The 24805-nt window shown below is 32.3% G+C and overlaps 1 protein-coding gene across 1 annotated transcript; it reads left to right on the top strand.

Annotated features, from left to right (window-relative positions):
* The first annotated feature begins 710 nt into the window (after window positions 1-710).
* LOC148271546 (uncharacterized) lies at window positions 711-18228 on the top strand. The gene is made up of 6 exons (XM_088241263.1): window positions 711-835; window positions 4748-4864; window positions 7495-7623; window positions 12242-12388; window positions 13131-13259; window positions 17774-18228. The coding sequence occupies exons 2-6, from the start codon at window positions 4849-4851 to the stop codon at window positions 17845-17847; spliced, it is 495 nt and encodes a 164-aa protein (XP_088097389.1). The 5' UTR covers window positions 711-835; window positions 4748-4848; the 3' UTR covers window positions 17848-18228.
* The last annotated feature ends 6577 nt before the right edge of the window (window positions 18229-24805 follow it).

Raw genomic sequence — 24805 nt, 5'->3', positions numbered from 1 at the left:
TAATTTGCCTATATTCATTTTTTAAAACTGAAAACACAAATGTGTGTTTATTTGTTTATTTACGTAATCAGTTAATATCACTTATTAAATTGATCTTTTTTTTTTTTGTTTTTTATAATAAACTTAAATTATTAAATAGAGTATTAAAAAAAAAACATAATTTCATAGCAATGAAATACGTAAAAATAGTGAACAAAAAATCCCACGAAGGCATGGCCTGTTCGTGGGTATACAAGAAAATGTTAATGAATTTTTGCTTTTATAATAAATAATATACAGTTATAATATGTTTGTGTAACATAAGAAAGAAAAAATAAGATATTCTGTAAAAGATAATATGTTTTTTTTTTATATTAATTAAAAAAGGAAATAAATTTTTTTTTCAAAATCACAAAAATATTCCTTATTATTTTAGGGCAACAAAATAAATCATAGAAAAAAAGAGTTCGTATCTTTAGTTTGAATCCAGGATAGTGCGTGTTTTTTAAAAGAAGGAAAATTTTGAAAGTTTGGAATCAATGAAATAATATTATCAGTAAAAAAGAATTTAACATTTTTGGGCCTATAAAATATGCATGTCTCTGTGCGAGCCTCGTTTTACAATGTGTTATTTCTAACACACGATTCCTTCTTTGATTTGATCTACTTGAATTACTTGTAAATAAATTTTGGTTTTAAATTTGGTTCAATTTTATTTTGACTACAGGCATAGGGGATTCTTGCGAGAAGATTGAAGACTGTCCGAATAACGTCCAGTGCATAGACGACGTGTGCAGTTGTGGAGAAGATGAAACGGCTGACAGTTTTGGGACGTCTTGTCTCCAGCAAGGATTAGGTAAGAGTCAAAGCTTCACCATCATTCCATGTCAGCGTACTAGTCGGAGCAATTTGATAGCTCTTGGGTTGAGAAACAGCTGACGCACATAGGCATGTCCTCAGCCCTCAAAAAATATGATAAAAACTCTTGCTCAAACGCTCAATCATGCCCAACGCGTATTCAGTCGTTCTTCGACCACCGATGTGCTTAAAAACATGCTAAGCATTTGAGAGATCACTATGAACAATAATGAACACATTTAAATTTATTGTAACAGAGTGGGAAAACACTATGATACGGAAATATGGAAGTCTAGGCATTTACAGGGCTTATGACCCATCATTGGCTGGTTTAAGTGGCTTCTTTACACACTGCGTAACATTCACCATTTTGCCTATGTTTGAATATCCTAATTTCTTCAATTCTTTCAATTGTTGATTTTAGTGAAGTTAAAGAGCTGAAACCTTTATTGTTGTGAAGAGATTCATCTGACTGAATTATTTCACATACTAGGCATCGCCTGAAAACAATTTTTCAATTTTTAAACTTCTTCTTGGACCAGTTGGTTTCATAACCAAATTTTCGTAGACAAAAGACTGGATTTCACCCCCTCAGGAGTCATTAAGATTAACAAATTACAACAGGGATGGAGAATACCTTAAATAAGGGAATATATGGAAGTCTAGGCATTTACAGGGCTTATGAACTGATATTGGCTAGTTTAAGTGGCCACTTTACACACTGTGTAACATACACCATTTTGTATAATAGAATTAAGAATTAAGTATAGTCTAGAAACCGCATACGCACATCAAACAGAAGGCGACTCAACTACTTTTAAATGAGTAGGTTTTGACCCATTAGTTTCTTTGTAGACGTCGCTCAGTACGCAACTCCCGATTTGAATTCAACTATGCCGTGTTGTGTCCTTTTAAAGTGTAGAAATACTGCTAGGATCTTAAAGAAACAGTACATTAACGTTTCCCATTACGTAAAAGAAATAAACAATTCTTGTGTACATAATGGGGAGTGACGTCTTGCAATAGTTTTTTTTAATTTTAATTCATAATATTTTTAGGATAACATATATAAATGACAAAAAAAAATATTAACGATGTTTTTAATCAGTGTTACATAAAGAAGAATTATAGATGTAATTTTTTACTTCTCTCTTAAATATATTCTTTTCCTGACTGTACTTTTTATTATCTTTGTTCATTTCATTAAAAAAAAATATTCCTCTGTAAGTATAATGATGTTGTGCAGTAGTTGGTTTTAATTTAGGAATTAAGATATTACCACCTGTTCTAGGTCGCGTACTTGCGTTTTTTGACCTAGAAATACCACTATTTATTTTATCTTTATGTATTTGAAGCAAACAATTCTTTTTACATAGCAATTTTACATCTAAAACCTTTTTTTTAAATAATTGATCATTGGTAGAAGTAGATGTTTTTTTTCAAAATAACTTTATAATTTATTTTTGTATCTTTTCAACCGGTAAAATATTTGTTTTAAAAGCACCACCCCTTCCGATTATTCCGTACTGTAATATGGATTGGGCGAATGCAAAAATAATTGATTTTAATTCTTTGATGGTTAACATATTCCTTAATCTAATAAATACATACATAAGTTTTCTCATTCTATTTACAATATTATTTATTTGCTCCTTCCATTTTATATTTTTATCAATTATAATGCCTAAATATTTTATGCTATATTTTTCAGTGATTTGAAGGCAATTATCATTATGGAACTGATATCCTTCATTGCATTTTGTTGTGTGGATATAAATATTTATAGGAGGTTTAACTTGTTTTTTCAGTGTAAAAAGTGATGTTATATGTTTTTTCGGTATTCAAAAACAAAATATTGTCATCGAACCATTTTTTTGATTTATTAATATCCATATTTGATTTAAAATTTACTTCGTCCCATGAAAATCCCCTTTAATGAGTACGGTATCATCAGCATATGAAATAATATCACTATTCATATTTCGTGTATTAAAAATATTATTAACATATATAATAAATAAAATAGGTCCAATTACTGTTCCTTGAGGTATTCCAAAATCTGAACAAATTATTTTAATACTGAAAGTGTCATTAAGTTTCATTATCTGTTGACGTTCTCTTAAGTAACATTGAAACCCAGATAAAACATTTCCGCAAATACCAATTTGAATTAAATTACTGATTTATTTGTCATAAGATATACTATCAAAAGCTTTTCTTAAGTCAATAAAAATACCTAAACACTTTTTACCATCGTCGAGACTTTTATAAATGATCGAAGTTAATTTGGCTATAGCATCTTGTGTGCTTGTATTTTCTTTAAAATCATACTTATGTGAATGAAATAAATTGTTTTCCTGAGGGAAATTTGTAAGTTGTTTTTTAACAGATTTTTCAAAATTGTTTTCTATCTTAGAGGTAAGGGATATTGGTCGATAATTAGTAACGTTTGTTGACTCTCCAGATGTGCATATTGGTATAATTGTGGAAAACAATCCTTTCTCTAAACTTTTGTTTATTATAAAAGTAATAGGAGTTATTATTTCTTTAAAAATTTCTTTAATGGTCAATGGTAATGGTCAATGATGCAGGACATCAGGTAGACTGTTCATATAATGACTTCGCCAAGGCCTTTGATACTGTCGACCATGATGTCTTATTAAATAAGCTGTATGAGATCGGTTTCTCGGATGGTATGTTAAAATTAATGGCGAGCTACCTCCAAAACAGAAACCAATACGTCTCCTACGGTCTATTCGCGTCAGAGTGTTTCCATACTTTCTCGGGTGTCCCGCAAGGCTCTAACCTGGGTCCATTGTTGTTCTCAATTTTCATTCATAATATTAAAAATGTAGTTTTGAACTCGCGTTTTCTGTTGTTTGCGGATGACTTAAAATTATTCTTAAACTGTAACAACTTTCTGACGATTTTGGTCTTCTCCAAGCGGATATATCTAATATATTTGAATGGGGAAGGCGAAACAAACTTAGGTTCAATGTTTCCAAGTGTTCGGTCACGTCCTTCACTAGGGCCCAAAAAACTCTTTTTTTTCTCTACAAAATGAATGACCAGAATCTGATTCCAACATCGAATGTTAAGGATCTGGGCGTTAGATTTGTGAGCACTCTGACATTTCATGAACACATAGAGACAATCAGTGGTAATGCATTGAAGATGTTAGGATTTGTTCTGCGTACTGCCAGGGTTTTCGAAAATACCCGCGTACTGAGAACTCCTTACAACTCCTTAGTTCAAAGTAGACTCAAGAGTGGCTCGATGATTTGGGGGCCACATGAACTGAAGTACTCTCTTATGATAGAGAAAATCCAAAAGAAGTTTCTGAGATATCTCTACATGAGAGAGTGCGGGTATTATCCTCGGCTCTACCCGACCGAGTTTCTCCAGGGTATGCTCGGCTACAACAGTTGAGAGACTAGAAGGAATGTGTATTTGACCACACATTTTTATCGATTGTTGCGCGGTATGATCGATAATTTTGAGATTATGATGAGCATTGGTTTGTATGTTCGCTTCGATTAGCTTCGATTGTTTCATATTCCGATAGCCGGGAGCACCCTGCCGTTGGAAGGGCTACCGCTACGCTGAACAACATCGCTCTGGATATTGATCTGTTCTATGTATCCGAAGGGGTTTTCCGGAGCAGGATTCTTCTACTACTTTGACATGAGTCTCTTTCGTGTATTTTTTTATATTTTTTATAATATGTACGTATTGAATATATTTTTTTAATGTATATGTTATATTAAAAATAAATTAATTGAATTAAATTGAAAAAGAAAATGGAACTTATGTGGAAATAAACATCTTTAAACAGCTTTGCTGAAAATTTCATGTTTTCAACATACGATAGTTTAAGTAGCTGCCATCGATATGTATTTTTTAATTTCAGATATTGGGTCTAATTGTTCTATCAGCTCCCAGTGCAAAGGTGACAACAGTTCTTGTGTCGGCGGGCGTTGCTCTTGTGACGACGGATTCTTTGAAAATAATATGACCTGCATACTGGGTAAGTAAAATCATAAATAATTCGGTGAATATTACACGGTGTGAAATGTGATAGCAAAAACTTAAGTACTACTTACACAAAGGTTTCATTTTTTTTATTTTATTTATTTTAGTTAATTTTTTGCATTTTACAATAGGTATACTTTAGTTACAAATACAAAAACTATTACATTAACACAAAAAAAACCTACAAAGGCATGTGTGTGGTGTGTGGGTATAAATTTTATTTTTAATTGAAATGAAGGCTTCTGAAAGAATACAATAGGTATCGATAAGTTAAAAATGTGCTGATATTAGAACACAATTTTTTCGTCACTAAAAATGAGAAACTTATAATAAAAGTATATTCTATTCATTAAAAAAATAAGGTTCATTAATTCGTGTTTTTATCCATAATTTCAATACAAATTTAAATCGAAATATATTCAAATAATTCATATTGTCCATATAAAATGCATTGAACAAGTTTAAAGCTATAAAAAATTAGTGTCCTTTGCCCGAGTCTGGATTTAGAAAAAGGGATTTTAAGAAAACAAAAGGGCAACAAAATAAATCATAGAAAAAAAGAGTTCATATCTTTAGTTTGAATCCAGGATAGTGCGTGTTTTTTAAAAGAAGGAAAATTTTGAAAGTTTGGAATCAATGAAATATTATCAGTAAAAAAAGAATTAAAAAAATTTGGGCTTATAAAATATGCATGTCTCTGTGCGAGCCTCGTTTTACAATGTGCTATTTCTAACACACGATTCCTTCTTTGACTTGATCTATTTGAATTATTTGTAAATAAATATTGGTTCTTAACCCTTAGACTGCTAAACAACGATATATCGTTGTTGTTAATCCCTATCATAAAGTTCTAACTAGACTGATGCTGACGTCATAATCCCCAAAAGGGTAAATGAATTCGGGAACTGCTTGTTGCACTTAACCGTCAGTGGTATAAAACATTTTCAAAACATAAAAATTACTTATTCGACGGGTTATTATTCAGTTTCGTACCTATTTCAGCCCTACGGAAAATTTAATACAAAAAATGTTTTCTTACGCGCGGTAAAAATTCGAGCATTAAATTGTACAGCAAAGTTCTTGAAAATTGTCACAGCGTAAATAAATTCCTATACCTGTCTCCTTTTCTCTCGCCCACTTGAATCCTGTCCCTTTTGCACCTTTATAGTTCGAATAACTATTGAGTTGATTAATTTGCCACCTGGGGTCAGTGTCCGATTTGACCGCGATTGGAGTGCATGTTCGGTTTGGAGTTTTGCCGCTCGCTCCGCCGTATCGCCGCCTCAGCGAAGCTCGGAGAAAATATGAAAATCAACAAAAAAGGTCAGTCCAATTACTCCATTTCCTTGCATCCATTTGCGCTCTGACATTTACAAAATTTAATATACCTCCTGCCAAGAACCAGCAAACGCGTCGCCAGATATAATGTTTGTATTTAATTCTAATGTTTATTTTGTATTCCTACTCCACCACAAAATAATAATTATAACATCATGTTCAGCGCCAAAATACCAAAATCACATCTATGCTGCGCGGCGCGGCGTTACGTTCGCATCGCATCACTACATGGAAAATAATGTATTGGTATGTTTCGATTGGTTCCGCTGCCCAGTGAGAATTGAAGTTTGCGCCTGCGCCCGGACTGCGCGTTCAGTACGGCGCTGGAACGGAATTTCGAATTTGCTTCCACCGCGATCGTTCTTTAAATCGATACCCAGCCAGCCGGTAGTGAGTACTCGCCGTCCACGCCGATCAGTACGCGCATGACAGCGCTGGTAAATGGATGTGTTAGAGGGCTACGTTGCTTTTTAACTTTTTTTTATAAAGCGATTGTAAAATTCTTCCGCAATTTATCGCGATTAAAAATTAAATTATTATTCTAATATTTGTTGATAGTAATCTAAATGTTAGGTATTATGACTGATAGTTAATTTATTAAACATGCTATTTTATAAACATTATTTGGCTAAATTTAGGGGAACTAATGGTTCCATGCGTTCTATGAGCGGACCGCGCATGGTAAGCACGTAATTATAATAACCACGCATCGTGTCCTGGTCCCGTGTTTTCACTTTATTTACCAGCAGAGAAATAGTACTAATAAAGGTCACTATATGTCAATAAAATTCACTTTTTTAGACAGCTGGCAAACCACGTGAAAACACAAGACTGAGACACAACGCGTGGTTATATAATCACGTGTTTACACGGCTCCGGGATACAAAGTGTTAATAGATGAGGTCAATAATACCATATCATCTGCATAACTAGCATTGTTATCACAGACGCCGTTTACATGACATCCGACTCTGGTTAAATTAAGGACCACAGTAAGGTCATCCATATATATATTGAAAAGCGCCGGAGACATGTTGGATAAAAAAGGCGAAGATGTAGCATCTCTCCATTTTACAATATTTTCCTGTTGTGTGTGCCAAGCTGCCAGAGTATTAATGATACAAGATGGAATCCTTCTCTTCTCCATTTTATTCCACAATATTTTATGATTTACGCGGCCAAACGCTTTACTCAGATCCAGAAAGCACGCGTACGCATTCGTTTTTCTTGATTTATAGTAGGACACTCTTTGTTTTAGAATTTTAATGATCGTTTATTTTTTTACAGGACTTGGTGGAACGTGTTTTGAAGATGTCGACTGTCAAGTTCCAAATAGTTTGTGTAAAAATTCCACAGGAGTGTTTCAATGCGAATGTGCAGATGGTTACGTTAAAAATGAAACTGTTTGTTACAAATGTAAGTGCTTTTAAAAAAAATGTATTTATTTTTCTTTTTGTACATAATTTTAACTGTACACGGACGGGCTTATTGCCAAATGGCAATTTCATCCAACCATACAATATACGGGTTGTGGTCCCGTAGCTAGTGTCTCGGACTTACGGCTCAAAGGTACGTACTTCGAATCCCACTCTACTCAAATTTGATTCCCATTTTCTAGTAGTAAGTTATTTACAACTCGCTGAAAATGGCACCCAAAATTTAATATTTGTGTAAATCATAACAACGCAAATATTTATTTTTATAAATTTAAAAAAATAATTATTCAAAATTCAAATTACAAAAACATATTCAATAGAAAAGCTTTAGATATATAAAAATAGATATAAATGTACTTACATAAAAATTACGATTAATCAATACTATTACTCAATGGGAAAAATAAAAAAGAGGAAAGAGGAAAAAGGAAAGGAGAAGAGATTAAGGAAGAGAAAGGAGATGTTTCTTCAGACGTGATTTAAACAGAAATATTTGAGTAACATCTTTGATGGTGGATGGGAGATGATTCCACATTAGAGCCGCGTGGACACTATATGAGTTAGAGAAGAAAGAGGAATTGTGGATGGTTATTAAGAGAGTGCTTTGAGAATTAGAACAAATAGGTAAACCATGAACTGATAAGCGTTGACGGAGGTATATAGGACCGTTAGGACTTTGAAGCACATTGAACAAAAATGAGAGGGAGTGATAGTCTCTCCGCTGTCTAATTTTGAGCCATTTCAGTTGCCTACGATAATCAGAAATGTGATCATATTTCCTAAGACCAAAAATGTACTTTATCAGTCTTGAAAACATCAGCGTTATCTAGAATAGGTAGTAGTAACGCTTGTACAAAAGCGCATTTAGTATTAATGGGTAAGAATTTTTGCAACCTTCCAAGTGAGTGTAGACTTAAAAATATTTTGCGGCTTAATTCATTAGTATGATCTCGCAAGCAGAGATGTTCGTCCTTTAGTTCACCTAGATTATTTACGGATTTCATGTATTGAATATTGATACCATTGACATTAAGAGTATTAAGTGAAGATACGTCTAACGTTATTGGCTCTTTGCCGACGACAGTAAAATTCTCAAAATTATTCAAAATACAAATGACTGTTTGCTGCTTCAGTCAGATATTAATTCTTTTAATATATGGTGCAAAGCCGGCTACCTAGAATTAAATATTAAAAAATGTAAAAAAATGTATTTTTATAGAATGAAAAAACCTATCTCCTTTAACTACAAAATAGAAATTATTAATTTAGATGTAGTCAAGTCTATTAAAGACCTCGGAGTAAACTTACCTTTAATGAACATATTGATACTATGATTAACAAGTCACTTAAACTCTCGGGTTTTGTTAGCAGGACATCTAGTGACTTTACTAATATGTTTTTATTTTTTTTTATTTTATTTATTGGGGATATCAACAGTAATATATGTAACAAAAATACAACAAATAAAATATACAGAGAATAAAACCAATGACAGATATCCACAGAAATACATTAAATACACGTACAATACATACTAGTGTGTTTGTGTGAGTGTAAGTGAGTGAGAGAGTGGGTGAGTGGGTGTTATATTAGAATGAGAGTGGACATGTATGTAAATATTGCACAAGTGTCAAGTGTCGAAAATACAAATATATTAAGAATTAGAGATAAAATATAATAAAATAAAATAAATAAGATAAGATAAAATAAGAATTTATTATTGAAACTAAGTATAAGACAAAAAAGTATGTTTTAAGACGCGCATTTTAAATGTTATTTTTTACAATCAAACGGATCAATAAGGGGAAAGTTCAAATTATATTCACTAACAAAACGTATAAGTGGAGAGTTCTGGGCATAGTTCGTACGAACTGCTGGCACATGAAATAGAGAGCTCGACGTGTGACGGGTGCGGTAGCCGGGGACATTTAATGATAACTCCGACAAAAGAGCCGGACTATCAAGGCGTCCACTAAGTATGTCATGAAGCACCCCCATGTTCAACAGTAGACGGCGATCTTCTAAAGTAAGCAAGTGGTGTTTTTTGCAGGAAGACATATAATTGAGATCGGTATACCTGCATCTCCAGTTAAGATGTCTAAGAAATGTCCATTGAATTTTTTCGAACTTTTCACGGTTAAAACACTATATTGCTCACTTGTTCGTCCTCTTTTAGGATATGCCTCCGTGATCTGGTCTCCCTTCTATGTAGGCCGGATAAATCATATCGAATCGGTGCAACATCGTTTGCTAAGAAAAGTAGCATGGATGATTGGCCTCGAGAGGGGAGACTACACTTACGGAGAAATGGAGTCAATGTTCAAAATCTCAAGTCTACAAAAACGTAGAAATAACGTTGACTCCATATTTATGTTTAATTTGCTGAATGGCTTAATTGACGTACCATCGTTACTGGAACAAGTGGCATTCAATGTTCCGATCCGAGGGTTGCGAAATAATGTGCTGTTCCTCGATCAACACAGCACAAATTATAGCTCGCATGCACCAATGTCCCGATTGTGTCGTATTGTAAACTCGAAACAAGATCTGGACTTTTTGGTGTAAGTCTTTAAAGATTTAAAAAATCACAAAGATAGACCGGATCTTGTCTTGAGTTAGTATTTTTTTTTTGTCCTAGTTTTAATTTTATTGAGTTGTATTTTATTTTATAAGTGCCTGTATTTATTTTAAGAAATTGTATTTACCATCGTTAGAATGGACTGCATAAGTCCGTCGAATAAATAAACTTACTTTTATTTTATTTTATCAACATAAACGGCAAATCTGCCTTTTACAAACATTTATAATACTACATATTTGGCTTTGTTTTAAAAAATATTTTTTTAAAAAACGTAAATTTCCTTATACCCAAGATATATATATAAAAAAATTTAGCCTGAAAATTATACAAGATTTATATTTTTTTTAAATATTCAGCATATTCAGTAGAAAGTTTAAATAATAAAACATTCTACAGTAATACAACGAGAAAATCATAAGTACTGTTTCATACAGCTGGGCAAAGTGAACAATAAACTGTGTGTATTATGAAACGCATGAATAAATAAATATAATTACCATTCACCATCTTTGAAAAAGTTCAAATAGTTTGTTCTATAGGAACAATACCCTGCACTAAATATATCAGATACGTGGGAATAACTATTGCCGAGTTCATGAAGTCTGTTTAATACGGCATTACAAGTATACACTGTCCGTGAATTGTTGCTACAAAACGGTGGCACCTGTCTAGTCATTCTTCCAGGCACCCTGAAGTTGATGAGAGTTAATAGTTCAGGGCAATCTCATATTGAATTTACAATTTTGAATAAATTTAAAGGGCCTATAATTTTTCTTCTATCGTTAAATTTTAACAAATTTAATGTTTTTAGTAAGTAATCGTAATTTAAAAATTCATTACTGATTCTATATTTAAAATTTATATACCGTAAGAATTTTTTTTTAACTCTTTCAAGAGAATTTTGGTGACAGTTGTAGTAAGGAGTCCATATTGTAGAGTTATACTTTAACTAGCTTATCGTTAATGAAGTATACATCTACCTTAAAGTGCCTATGTTTTTGAATTCCTTAGTCACACGTAACATGAAGCCTAACATTTTTAGAGATTTACTAGTAATATTATTTATGTGCCTAATAAAGGATAATTTTTGATCAAAAACGATACCCAGGTCGCGCACCTCAAAAGTTGAGCCTAATTGCATATTACCCATCAAATAATCAAATAAAATTAGTTTTTTTATTCTAAAAAATCTCATTATTAGGCATTTTTTAATATTTAATTGTAGTTTATTGGTGAAGCACCACTGGGACATTTTATCTAAATTACGTTGCAGAGTCACACAATCATTTACGGAAAAAAACTTTAAAAATCTTCATGTCATCGGCAAACAGAAATATTTCCACATCATCAAGTACATCCATTTTATTAACATATTACAACAGAGATGAAGAACATTTAAGAAAAGGTAATATAGAAGTCTAGGCATCTACAGGGCTTATGACCTGTCAATGGCTGGTTTAAGTGGCCACTTTACACACTGTGTAACATTCACCATTCTGCCTATTGAAGAAGAAATAATTTTCTAGAAAATTCTAGAAAATTCTAGAATTGAAGGAATATAGAAGTTCAAATATAGGCAGAGTGGTGAATGTTACACAGTGTGTAAAGTGGCCACTTAAAACAGCCATTGACAGGTCATAAGCCCTGTAGATGCCTAGACTTCTATATTACCTTTTCTTAAATGTTCTTCATCTCTATTGTAATATGTTAATATAAACAGCTCCCCGGGGAGTTGAATCCAGTCCTTGTCTACAAAAATTTGGACAAACTCAAAATATTGTTCATACATTATATCATTAACAAAGATGATGAACAGTATTGGGCCCAGATGGGAACCCTGAGGAACACCACTAGTGGCACAGAAAGATTGGGATAAAGTATTTCAAATGTGTACCGTTAGTGTTCTATCAGTCAAGTAGCTTTGAAAGCATTTAATTTATCGAAAGTCATTCCATATTCAAACGGTAATCTTTTGCACATAATTGCACCTATTTATGTTTTTCTTTTAATATTTTAGTGGTAACAGGCGCATTAGACATCTGCCTCGTTGATTCTCAATGTTGGCCTGCCTTGGGCGACAACAGCACGGCACAATGCTCCGACGGGAAATGCAGATGTACGAGCGATAGCCACTTAAGGGACATGAAATGCTGGAAAAAAACAGGTACGTATAAATACTGTTGCGTGCATCAAAATCTTGCGTAATTTATTTACTTAACATATTCCAACAGACATGAAGAACATTTAAGAGAAGGTAATATGGAAGTCTAGGCATCTACAGGGCTTATGACCTGTCAATGGCTGGTTTAAGTGGCCACTTTACACACTGTGTAACATTCACCATTCTGCCTATATTTGAACATCGATATTCCTTCAATTCTTTCATCTGTTGATGTTTGTGAAGTTAAAGAGCTGAAACCTTTATTTATGCGGGTGAGATTCATCTAATTGAATTATTTCACCTACATACTAGACTAGGCAACGCCTGAAAATGTTATTTTTTTAATTTCTATACTTCTTCATGGACCAGGTAATTTATCAACAATATTTTGCATAATACAACAGAGATGCAGAACATATGTTCTTCATCTCTGTTGGAATATGTTTATATATACAGCTCCCCAGGGAGTTAAATCCAGTCCTTGTCTACAAAAATTTGGACAAACTCAAAATATTGTTAAAACTCCATAGTTACCTAATAACTTTGATAAAATTATAAATAACGCTATCAATAAAACGTCTTGGTTTGGTTTTACTCTTTTATTATTTTGACCAACGAGCGCTTTTACCTAAGCAGGCATCTTCAAGACTGGTAAAGTGTTTACAACGTTTACAGCTTTCATACATACATTTTATTTATAATTTTATCAAAATCACACACATTAATTTTGCAACGTCTATTTTAGGGCTAAGGGAAGTTTGTTCGCGGTCTTCCCAATGCTATCTGAAGCAAGACATCTTTAGGACCGAATGCCGAAACTCGCAGTGCCAATGTAAACTTGGATACAAGGAAACGTACTCGCCGGATATTTGCAGTAAATATTTATGTTTTTACTAAGTATAACAGGGATTTGGGAGTAATTTCGGACACAAAACTTAATTTTAATACTCATATAGAAGCTATTCTATCTAAATCATATAAAATGTTAGGCTTCCTAATGAGAGTTTGTAAACCATTCAAAAATCCAAGCACGACCTTGGTACTATACACCTCATTAGTCAGAAGTCACTTAGAATACGCTTCCTGCATTTGGAATCCCCAATACAACATTTACATAAATTTAATAGAAAAGTACAAAATACATTTCAAAAGTACATCCAATGTAAATTCCCTAACGTCAGTAATTTAAAGTTACCTTGTCTTCATAAACGGCGTATGATTGCGGATCAATTATTTATTTATAATTTGCTAAATAATCGGATTGATTGTGCCGATTTGCTGTCTGAAATAAACTTTAATACTCCTATTCGTCGCACTCGACATACTGTATTACTGAGCTACAACAAATGCAACACCAGAGCAGCTCAAAATTCGCTCTTAGGAAGAGCAGTTAGTAACTTTTCTAAAATTGAGAAGATGTACGATTTAGACATCTTTAACGACTCAGCTCTCTGCTACAAACGGAAGCAGAATCTTATAGATTTTAATATTTATTATTTTTATTATTGGAGCACATAGGGGAATTTGACTTACTTCAAAGTTTAAAGTTACTGTAATATTAGTATCATTTGGCCTCTTTAAAAATAAACAGAAGCAATTAATACTAAACTAGGTACTACTAGAATACACACTACATAAACACCACATCTTATACACATCACTCCATACACCTCACTCCACGCACTACATTTCATACTCACAACAATAAAAACACAATCACTAGTAAATTCACAAAAAGCACAAATTCTTCTTACATCTTGTTGTACTGTTAGATAGTTGTTTCATATATTGTGTTGTGTACGTAATTGGTGCTGTGTTAGGTTTATTTTTTGTTCGTAACATTGTCTAGATTTATATTGACATAGCACTGCGTGCACAACATTAAATTCAAACAAATAAATAAATAAATAAATAACACATTAGTAGTGAATGCTGAATCGGAAACAACCTAAGAGTATACACATCTTAGGGCCGGTTGCATCGACAAAAGTTTAGTTAAAGTCAGGGCTAAAGTCAAATAAAAGTTACTTTTATGTCAAAATGGGTTGCATCAAAAAACGTTAACTAAACATTAACAAAAAAGCTACTTTTATTTAACCGGCCGCCAGGGGACCGTTTGAAGTTAAGTTTAAAGTTAAATGCGATCTGCCATCTGTCAAAAAAGCGTCGTGAGTGTTGAAATCTATTGATCGATCTGTGAAAAGTTGCACAAAATGTCAATTTTATCTGATTTTTCGTCTTCCGATGACGAATTTATTTATTTATTTATTAACGGACATTGTCCATGTATACAATTTATAAGGTTTAAATATTACAATAAAAGAGTAGTTTAAAACATTTAAAGAAAAAAGAAAGAAGCATTGACAAACATAATCGAGAAAAGATCTGGACTATTTAATTAGTGCTCGTTTAAATCGTTGTAAACTTAAACCAAAAAAGTCCAGATCCTGTCTTGAGTTAACAATACGACAAAGGCGGGTCATTGGAGAATTTAGGCCATAGTTTGTTCTATGCTGATCGATGAACAGTACTTCATTGTTTCTCAATCTACGAGTCGGAATATTGAATTTTACTTGTCCCAGTAATGATGGAACATCGATTATACCATTTAGTATGCCGAACATATATATGGAGTCAATATTAGTTCTACGTTTTTGTAGACTAGAAATATTTAACATTGACTCTATTTCAGCATAAGAATAATTATCTCTCTCTAGTCCAAGCATCCACGCTATTTTTCGAAGCAAGCGATGTTGGACTGATTCAATGTGATTTATGCGATTGACATAGAATGGAGACCAGACCACTGAGGTATATTCAAGAAGAGGGCGAACAGTTGAGCAATAAAGAGTTTTGATTGTACGGACATTAGTAAAATCAGAGGATATTCTGTTAATGAAGCCAAGTAATATCAGTGATTTATTTACTGTATTATCTATATGCTCGTTGTATGTCAGTTTATAGTCCAAAACAACTCCTAAATCTCATGGAGTATATTCTAAACCGAAAAAAAAAACTGTTCAAACAACGAACGGACCATGTTTTGTGGGAAGAGTCCGACTTTGTCGCAAGATTTCGAATGTCAAAAAAGTGAAGAACTAATAATTATTTGAATTTTTAATTGTTAATTATTTTTCAAAACACGGGACTTGATCCTCAGCGGCGTGGTGTAAAATAAATCTTAATCATCACTGCATTAAAATGCTGTTTATTTATTTTTAAATAGAGCTAGATTGAGCTCAGCTCACTCTTTCTGGGCATTTAAGGCTGCCATAGTGCCCGAAAAATGTCATTTTTTTGCTCTATTATTATTTTGTTTTAGTTTTTGCTCTTTTAATTTTTTATCTAGTTCAAAAAGGGCGACGTCCCTTTTGTTCTTTTCTTCTCCGAATGCGCAGTGTTGCTTCGCCCTTTCGCACACACTGAAAATTGGAATGAAATTTAAACGTTTGTGCCCAAAGACGCGTCGCGGGGCATGTGTATTGCTACATGTAAATAAACAAGTGCGTGCTTGCGCAAAAATCCCAACAATTTTTAGGGTGAAACTTGAACCTTTACAGTGGCAACATTCTCAACTTTAACTTAACGGAACGGAATTTTTCAGTTACCAGATTTTGAGCCTTAACTAAGTTTAAATATTTAACTTTAAACTAAATCTATACCAACTTTGAGTCCGTACTATTCCTAAGTTTGTAAGAATTTTTGAAAAGGGGGCGTGGTCGTTTGTTTAGTGAAGACGTTTTTCGTTTCCAGATGTTTATAAAACAGGGTTGTCACAAATGCACGATTTAAGGCGATTTTTTTACAGAGATTGGTAGGGAGTAAGAAGTACAATAAAAACGTTTATTTTAATTTAGTAACAAGTTTACTAAAAACATTTTCAACATTGTCAACTACACAAATTAAAGTTTTTAGTTCCTCTCTCCACACTTAGATTAGTATATTTGTCTCTGGGAGAATCTATAATAAGATACGGGATCACTGCTTGGGGACATTCTTGTGCAACAAACATTAAATATGTACAAAATGTTCAAAATGCACTTGTCAAATTGATTGCACCCAATTATGTATACAATCAGAGGAATAATACCCCATTTATGTATGATAAATTAAATGTTTTACCAGTTAAGGGTATTTTATGGAGCAAAATTATTATCCAACAGATGTTCAGCTCGATATATAAAAATAAATTAGAACACAGCTATCTAACGAGATTTACATCTGTTGATGGCCTAGTAGTACCAAAATTTAAAAATAAATATGGACAACGTACGTTGGATTATATTGTTCCAAAAGTATTTAATTTGTTGCCACTTGACATGAAAACATGTCATAGTAAAAATAAAATTAAGTTTCTATTACGTAAGTGGTTAGTAGATAAAACGTTCCTATATTGATTTATTATTTATGTATTACATTTTTAATTTTTTTAAATATTTTTTATTTATTATTATTTTTCTACATATATATATTTTTAAAAAAATAATTTTTTATCCCTCATTGAATAAATTTTTGTTATTTTCTTGGGTTAACCTTTTCTTTTCTTTTATTACTTTCTTACTTTCTTACTTTCTTATTTCATTTACATTTTTTAGATCTTAATTTTAATATGTACTTTTAATTTTCTTACAATTTTTTTTCTTTTTTTTTCTGTAGATATGAATTGAAATTCTCGATTTACTTTACTTTGTTTAATTTATTTTTTTATCTTGTTTTGATTACATTTATGAGCACACACTATTTATATATGTGTCTATTATTATTTTTTTCTTATATTTAAATATATTTAAGTTAATTACTATTCTTTAATTTTAATTGTATTATTTTACTCTATTTTCTTACTTAAAAAATATATATATATACCTCTTTAAACTATTTTTATGTTTATTATTTTATACGTATACAGTATTATGTCCGTACTCTTCTTATTTGATTATTAATTAAAACTAATGTCTGAGCACCCGATGACAAACTATTATTGAATAGTTTATCGGGACAAAATATATCTTCATACTTTGTTTTCTTTATAATGTATTAATATTGTAATAACATGTATATTTTATTGAATAAAGACTTTATAAATAAATAAAAAAATACATAAAAGTAAGCAATAGTAAACATTATAAATGACATTGTTGAGTCCATAAATTAATTTTAAAAACAAATATGCAATTACAAATAATAAACAAGTAATCGAATACAAAACAAAAAATGAGGACCATACCCACAGATTATTTTTGTCTCCCTTTCTCTCATTTAGAAAATATTGTAAAAAATGAGTCCGCTACAACCGGCAACATGCATTGGATTGGTAAAATGTATTGTTATCCCTCGATATATGTATATACTCTAAGTGTAAAATATATTATTTATGATTTTTTTTTTCAGGTGGGACGATCACTTTACAACTCTCAATAAGCTATATAATTATGTTAATTAATATTTTATACATATTCAATTGAATTTTTAAAAATCCTTCAATAAATTGAATTACTATGCAAGCTCTCTATAAATTAATGTTCCTAAGTTCTTTGAAATATTACTTTTTTCATACTCCTCTCGTTTCATCCAAGTACAGGTAAAATTTATATTTATGGCAAACTTTCGATAGTGTTAACTCTTAAAAGACTTTGGTAAATAATCCCTTTGCGCGCGGTGATGTAACATCGTGTTACCACTAGTAAAATACGCAATATTCTAAAGCTCAGACATTTGAAAAAAAAACAAAATATGGAGTTATACTGTTTGGTAATTCTTTTTCCGTAATTTATGCGAATTAACATATAATTAAGCCCTGTTATTTATAATATTGATCTATCAATAAATTAAAAATCTTAAATACTCAGCTCATGTTAATTTATTCATTAATTCATATATTTATTCAGATATTTATGACATTACAGAAAAAAGAAGACCCAATTCATGCTAAATACAGAAATAGATTGATTGATTTGGTGTTTATTTTATAGAACTCCATATTTAAACTTATAATTAGAAATCAAACACTGATTTGAGTCTACTGAACACTTTATTTTATTTTTTCAAATATAAACATATAAAAATAAAAACTTCGTGACAATTGTTTCGCCTTATTAGGGCATTTTCAAACGAATGTGAAAATTATTTGGATTGAATGTCCTTATATAGTTATATAATTCAAGGTACTTAAGTAGAAAATAAAAATAATCTTATGAACTATAGCATGTACATTAATCATAATTGAGGGAAAAACCAATGGTTAAGGGTGAGGCTAAGTTTTTAATAGGTATTTATATTTGAATTTAGGGGAAAATATAACAAAGTAAGTATTTATTGACATACACGTATGTATTGTGAGATAATTAATGAAACTTTATAGTTTTGTAAATTTAGATAATTATTGTCAAAAAAATATCAATAATATTATGATAGGTTGTTGATCATTTTAATTTTAAAACATGATTGAAATATTATGAGGAAATTTATATAATTATAAATGTATTATTATACAATATTTCTATTTTTAAGAATTTCTTATCAAAATATATAAATGCAATTGTAACATGATTCATCTATTAATTACAATAATAGATCACAAATTACGGTAGATAGTTATGTTATTAAAATAATATAACAAAATGTAAAAAGAAAAATTAAAAGTTAGAAAGTGCTTTCCTAAGGGAAGGCCCACTGTCGTGAAATGTGTCGACATCCGAGGCGATGCGATGAAGTAGCAAGATTTCTCTACCAACCAGCGTTTCCAGAAATTCTCCAGCAGCGAGTGGGCCACATGGTGACGGTATCTACCTACTGTCTACAAAAGATTCTCTTCGGACATCTATCTCCCTTTGTTTACCGTGGAGTTGATACAGTGCTTTATTTATTTAATTTTTTATTGCTTACTTCTTGGCATGCACACTTGACAAACTTACTACTATGCTCTATTTTTTGTAAATTTATTGATATCATTCTAACTTTGCTAGAATTCCACTCGTCCATGCGCTTTGTAGCTGCACGATGATTGGTTATCACGCTTTCATATATCAACTTTAAAATACCTACATTTTGTAAATGGGGTCTAGAATTCCAATCGTCTATGCGCTTAGTAGCTGCAAGACGTGTTGTAATCTTACTCCTTTTTATTATTCACATTATTTTTTATTTTTTTTTGTATCATTAATACACTAAATTTATTTGTCAATTTTTAAAATGTACAATTGGGACGGGAATTATATTTGTATAATAATGGTTTTTATTTTCTTACATTTGATTAGCTAGGCATTTATAATTAAGTGGTTTTAGTTTTTCTTTATGATGTTATTGTTTTATTAGTTTAATACTACTTTTGCTCTAAAGATAGAAAATCTCCATCTTAGAACAGGCTGTGCCATGTTAGATGGAGACTATCATAAACAGAGAACACTCCGTTTTCATTTTACATTAATTGGTTTTATTTAGATTCTCTGTTATTAAGTATCTATATTATTTTTTGCAGTAAATTTATAAATAATAACAATAATAATAAACATATGAAGTATACAGCACAATAACAATCGTTACGCAATAACAGGCGATAATATAACAAAATGTCTAATAAACATACAAAAATAAAAAATTATTACAAAATAACCTTTTTATGAAGTTCTACAAATAATATAAAATAAAGTTAAAAATCGTCTAAAAGTATCGAGACATAAATTATTATCTAAATTATTCGAATCCATTACAATAATTTAAAAAAGTTAGGTGGACATCACATAATGAATTTTTGTTTGAACGTTTACACGGAGCGCTGAGAACAATGACGGCCTGCACTTCGCGAGACGACCAGGTTTCAACTAACTGCGCGCGCGCGCGGTGAAAGGTGCGTGAGTGAGGATGGTAAATTTTTGTTACTGTGACTTTTCTTCGGCCATAGGATTTTTTGGTATTATTAACGTCACTTTTGAAATTTTACTTACGACCGGCTAATTCTTAAAAATCAACGTTTGTGTAGCGTCTCTGTCTTCCTTGTCATGACTTCTATCTTCGTGCTCTCTCTTGTATAAGGTGTATAGATGGGTTGCTGAATTAGCGGACATTCATACTTATTTATTTATTTATTAACGGACATTGTCCATGTATACAATTAATAAGGTTTAAATATTACAATAAAAGAATAGTTTAAAACATTTTAAAAAAAGAAAGAAGCATTGACAAACATAAGGGACATCGAGACAAGATCTGGACTATTTATTTAGTGCTCGTTTAAATCGTTGTAAACTTAAACCAAAAAGTCCAGATCTTGTCTTGAGTTAACAATACGACTTACGATTGGAGAATTTAGGCCATAGTTTGTTCTATGCTGATCGATGAACAGTACTTCATTGTTTCTCAATCTACGAGTCGGAATATTGAATTTTACTTGTTTCAGTAATGATGGAACATCGATTATACCATTTAGTATGCCGAACATATATATGGAGTCAATATTAGTTCTACGTTTTTGTAGACTAGAAATATTTAACATTGACTCTATTTCAGCATAAGAATAATTATCTCTCTCTAGTCCAAGCATCCACGCTATTTTTCGAAACAAGCGATGTTGGACTGATTCGCAAAGCAAGGATTAAATTTTTTTTATTAACATTTAGCATACTACAAATTTTACTTTCCAAATCGGGTGTGAAAATGTCCATTTGAAGCATACAAAAAATACTAATTCATCATTAAAAAAAATAATAGAGATATATCAAGTCTTGTGTCCTATGTTGACTAGTGTGATTTAGCCACACAAGAGTTAGTGTAATACCTTCTTCTCTTAGTGCCCTGTCAGGTATCCCCAACGTTGGCAATCACTCTGGCAAAAGTCTCCCTGTCCTGTGCTGCCCGGAAAATCTGCTCCACAGTCCTGAAGCCAGCCCAGTCTCGTATATTTCGCAGCCAGGACATCTGTCTTCTTCCAGCCCCTCTGTGACCCTCAATCTTGCCTTTTAGGTCCGCTCCCTAGTTGCAGTAAATAATGTCCACAAAAAGCCTCCAGGCATTTCTGTCGGCTGCCAGATTTTCTGAATCCTCCCGTCAGTCGCTCAATTACAAATAACTATCAACGTGCTAATAAGCGACGTGATAACAATTTCTCACCTCGGTTGTTTATCGTATTCGCGATCACAATGCAACATCCTTGAACACCTAATATTAAATGTCAAAATATTTACGTTTTGTGACGTATAATCCTGCTGCACAACCACATATTTGAATTTCACCGGTGTGAATATAGAAAATACTCAAAACTGCTATTTTTATGTATCCATTTATTATTTATCATGCTAGCCGGCAACGGCGATTGGTCAAGAAGAGCAGTTGCCATAGTAATTGTTTGTAATTTAATTTTCACTTTTTTGTATTAGATACTCTTTACTATTTTGCAAATGCAATATATTGTATTATTTTTTTAGATGCACAAATGTTGAGATCCGTACATTATGTAAGGCTGAGACGAGCATTATCGACAAAATCAAGAAAGGAGCTCTGCGCTGGTTTGGACATGTAGAACGAATGGACAGCGAGAGAACGGCTAAGAATATTTACAATGCGAATGTTGATGGATGCAGAAATAGAGGAAGACCGAGAAAGACATGGCATGACCAAATCCAACAAATACTTAAAGATGGACATGTCAAAAGTCGGAATAATCGGCGCACGTGCATGAGAAGATGTATGAATGTAGAGGAAGCGAGATCTGTATGCAAAGATAGAGTGTTGTGGCGTTCTATCCTCTCTGCCTACCCTTACGGGGAAACGGCGTGATGGTTTGTTTGTTTGTTTGTATTTTTTTATAGAAAACGCCGATTTTTCGCCAGCGCACTGTATTTATTTTACGAGGAAAACAAAAAGCAAACCGACACGAGCGTTGACTTAGAGATTACACACACGTTGACTTATGACTGCGATAACTTAAGCATGTTCATTATTGTTTATTGTGACCGCTCAAATGCTTAGCATGTTTTTAAGCACGTCGATAGTTATTTGTGATTGAGCTACAGGTTCGCGTCCCGCAGTTCTGACATGAACTGCCGACAAACGGTCAGCAGCTGACGTCCAGGACGTCGAGAACCTGTCTCAGGAGGCATCCGCAGTATTGGGCCCAGACAGCCGTATCACCTTCGCTAGATGGCTTGTTTCATTTTGAAGAAATTTTATTTTTTTGTACGTAAATCTCTACCAAAAGCCACAAAAAGTGGCGTGGAGGGATTCCTGAATTTACTCGTGTATATTTTCTTATTTTGTATAATAAATTTTATTAAAAGCAGCTCTTGCTGTCTCAATTCTGCATTTAACTTTTATATCTGGGTCGAGGGTCTCTGTTAGAATGCTGCCGAGGTATTTAATGTTATACCTACAACTACTAATTGAATTGACTTGGAAATGACTTTCCTAGGATGAAGTCCAGACAGATTAAAAAACAAACGGTACAAGGTCGCAACCTTGGCGAACTCCGGAGGTGACCTCGAACAAATTCAACAACACGACATTTGACAAATAAAATTACATCTCATATGATAAATACGATTCCGGATGGCGCTGTTTCCTCTCTTTGCCATTTGACGATTCCAGTATACCGCATTGTTTCCCGTTGGAGAAATGTAGAAATATTCCATGCTGTCCACCGGTAATTTATTTCGCTACAAGTTTATGGTATGTCACGTAAGTAACATTACCGATCCTGAGTGCCTTACATGCGAGCAAACATGGTTCTAAGGCCTGACCTTCACACTTCAGGGAAACACAACATTTTAAACAGGTTTTATATTATTTAAATTTATTTCAACAGAGAGGGAAAACATTTTTGAGAAGGGAACATTAAAGTCTAGGCATTTACAGGGCTTATGAACTGTCATTGGTTGGTTTTATTTTTATTTATTTATTCATATTTTTCCTTACAAACTATAATTAATAATAAAATAATGTGACCTCACTGGGGTTTCCCGTGCCGAGGACACTTAACAATTTAGTTTTTTTAAATTACATTTGAGAATAAACAAAGAGGACTCACTTAAAAAACAAACATAATTATCAAATATTCAGACAGTTTTAAAAACAAGGTATTTATGTACATCTATATTATTTATATTACAAAACACACAATGAAAACAACAAAAACCTAACATAAGCTATACAGTTGTGGAGCAGTTGATTCAGCATTGGTATGGGCGAATGAGACAATCCATTTTACTTCTACCCAGCTCCACTATCCATTTTTTTATAGCCTTTTTAAACATTTTCTCATTACTAATTGCTTTAATGGATAGTGGAAGTAGATTATAGATTTTAATTGAATAATACTCAAAATCCCTTTGTCCGAAAGTGGTATTAGTTTGTATTTGTTTAAATTGTTTTTGTGTTGAGGATCTAGTGAATATATTATTTGTATGTGATGTATTGTGGGGGTTATGTCTTTTATTTGAGTAAGAGTAGTTTTTGAATCTATAAGTGAGTTTAATTGGCCACTTTACACGCTGTGTGACATTCCCATTCTGCCCATGTTTGAACATCCACATTTCCTCAACTCTTCCATCTGTTGACTTTTGTAAAGTAAAAGAGCTGAAACCTTTATCACGTGGGTGAGATTCACCCGGCTGAACCAAATCACCTACTAGGCAACGCCTGAAAACAATTTTCCATTTTTTATACTTCTTCTTTTACCAGGTAGTAATTCAACAATGTTTGATTATGTCCAAATGCTTGCAGACTGGCTGGATTTCCTCCCTAGGGAGTTGTTCATATTTAAATTTATTTCAACAGAGGGAAAACATTTTTGAGAAAGAAATATGGAAGTCTAGGCATTTACAGGGCTATATTAACCCATACAAGTGTTTTTTTTTTCAGTTTTATTTATTTTAGCAAATAAATAACAAACATAATTGTATTTTTGCTTCTGCAAAGCCGAAGCTTGTCTACGGGTTACATTACATTTTTTTTAAATTTATAAAAGGTGAGTACATAGTTTAATAATAAATGAAGAATATAATACTTTTATCTGCACACTTAAGTTTCACTTGCTGCTCTTAATAAGTTTTTGACTATTTTAAAAATGTATTTCGGTTTTTTCCTCATGATTTTCAACAGGTATTAAATTAAACAGTTTTAGTACTACACTCCCCATTGTAGTTCTTCTGTCGTGGCACCGTCAGCTGCTGTGCCGATACTTGTCGGGTCTCGATCTGGTGGGTTACTTTAGATTTAAAACTGCAATCAAGGAAATGATCTGCCACTATATTATACTGACATTGTTTGTTAATTGGCAAAACGTTAACATAATCAAATAATATTTTATTATTGTCTTTTGCCTCAATCTTTATTTTTACAGCTACGATAGTTTTTAAAATGTGTACTTGAAGGTTCAAGATTCTGTCAGTATAAAATTTGAAACTTAGGCTCCATATTCTTAATACTTATTAA

This window comes from Micrasema longulum, unplaced genomic scaffold (assembly GCF_059751315.1).
Source record: "Micrasema longulum isolate JH-2025_06_02 unplaced genomic scaffold, ASM5975131v1 h1tg002805l, whole genome shotgun sequence".
Taxonomy (NCBI): domain Eukaryota; kingdom Metazoa; phylum Arthropoda; class Insecta; order Trichoptera; family Brachycentridae; genus Micrasema; species Micrasema longulum.
The sequence above is the reverse complement of the archived record's forward strand: the minus strand, read 5'-3'. Positions and strand labels throughout refer to the sequence as shown.

Excerpts from the sequence above, each read along its gene's own strand:
- LOC148271546 (XM_088241263.1), top strand. Across the intron at positions 7,624-12,241 it reads TGAAACTGTTTGTTACAAAT|TGGTAACAGGCGCATTAGAC; the intron begins GTAAGTGCTTTT and ends TTAATATTTTAG. Across the intron at positions 13,260-17,773 it reads GTACTCGCCGGATATTTGCA|GTGGGACGATCACTTTACAA; the intron begins GTAAATATTTAT and ends TTTTTTTTTCAG.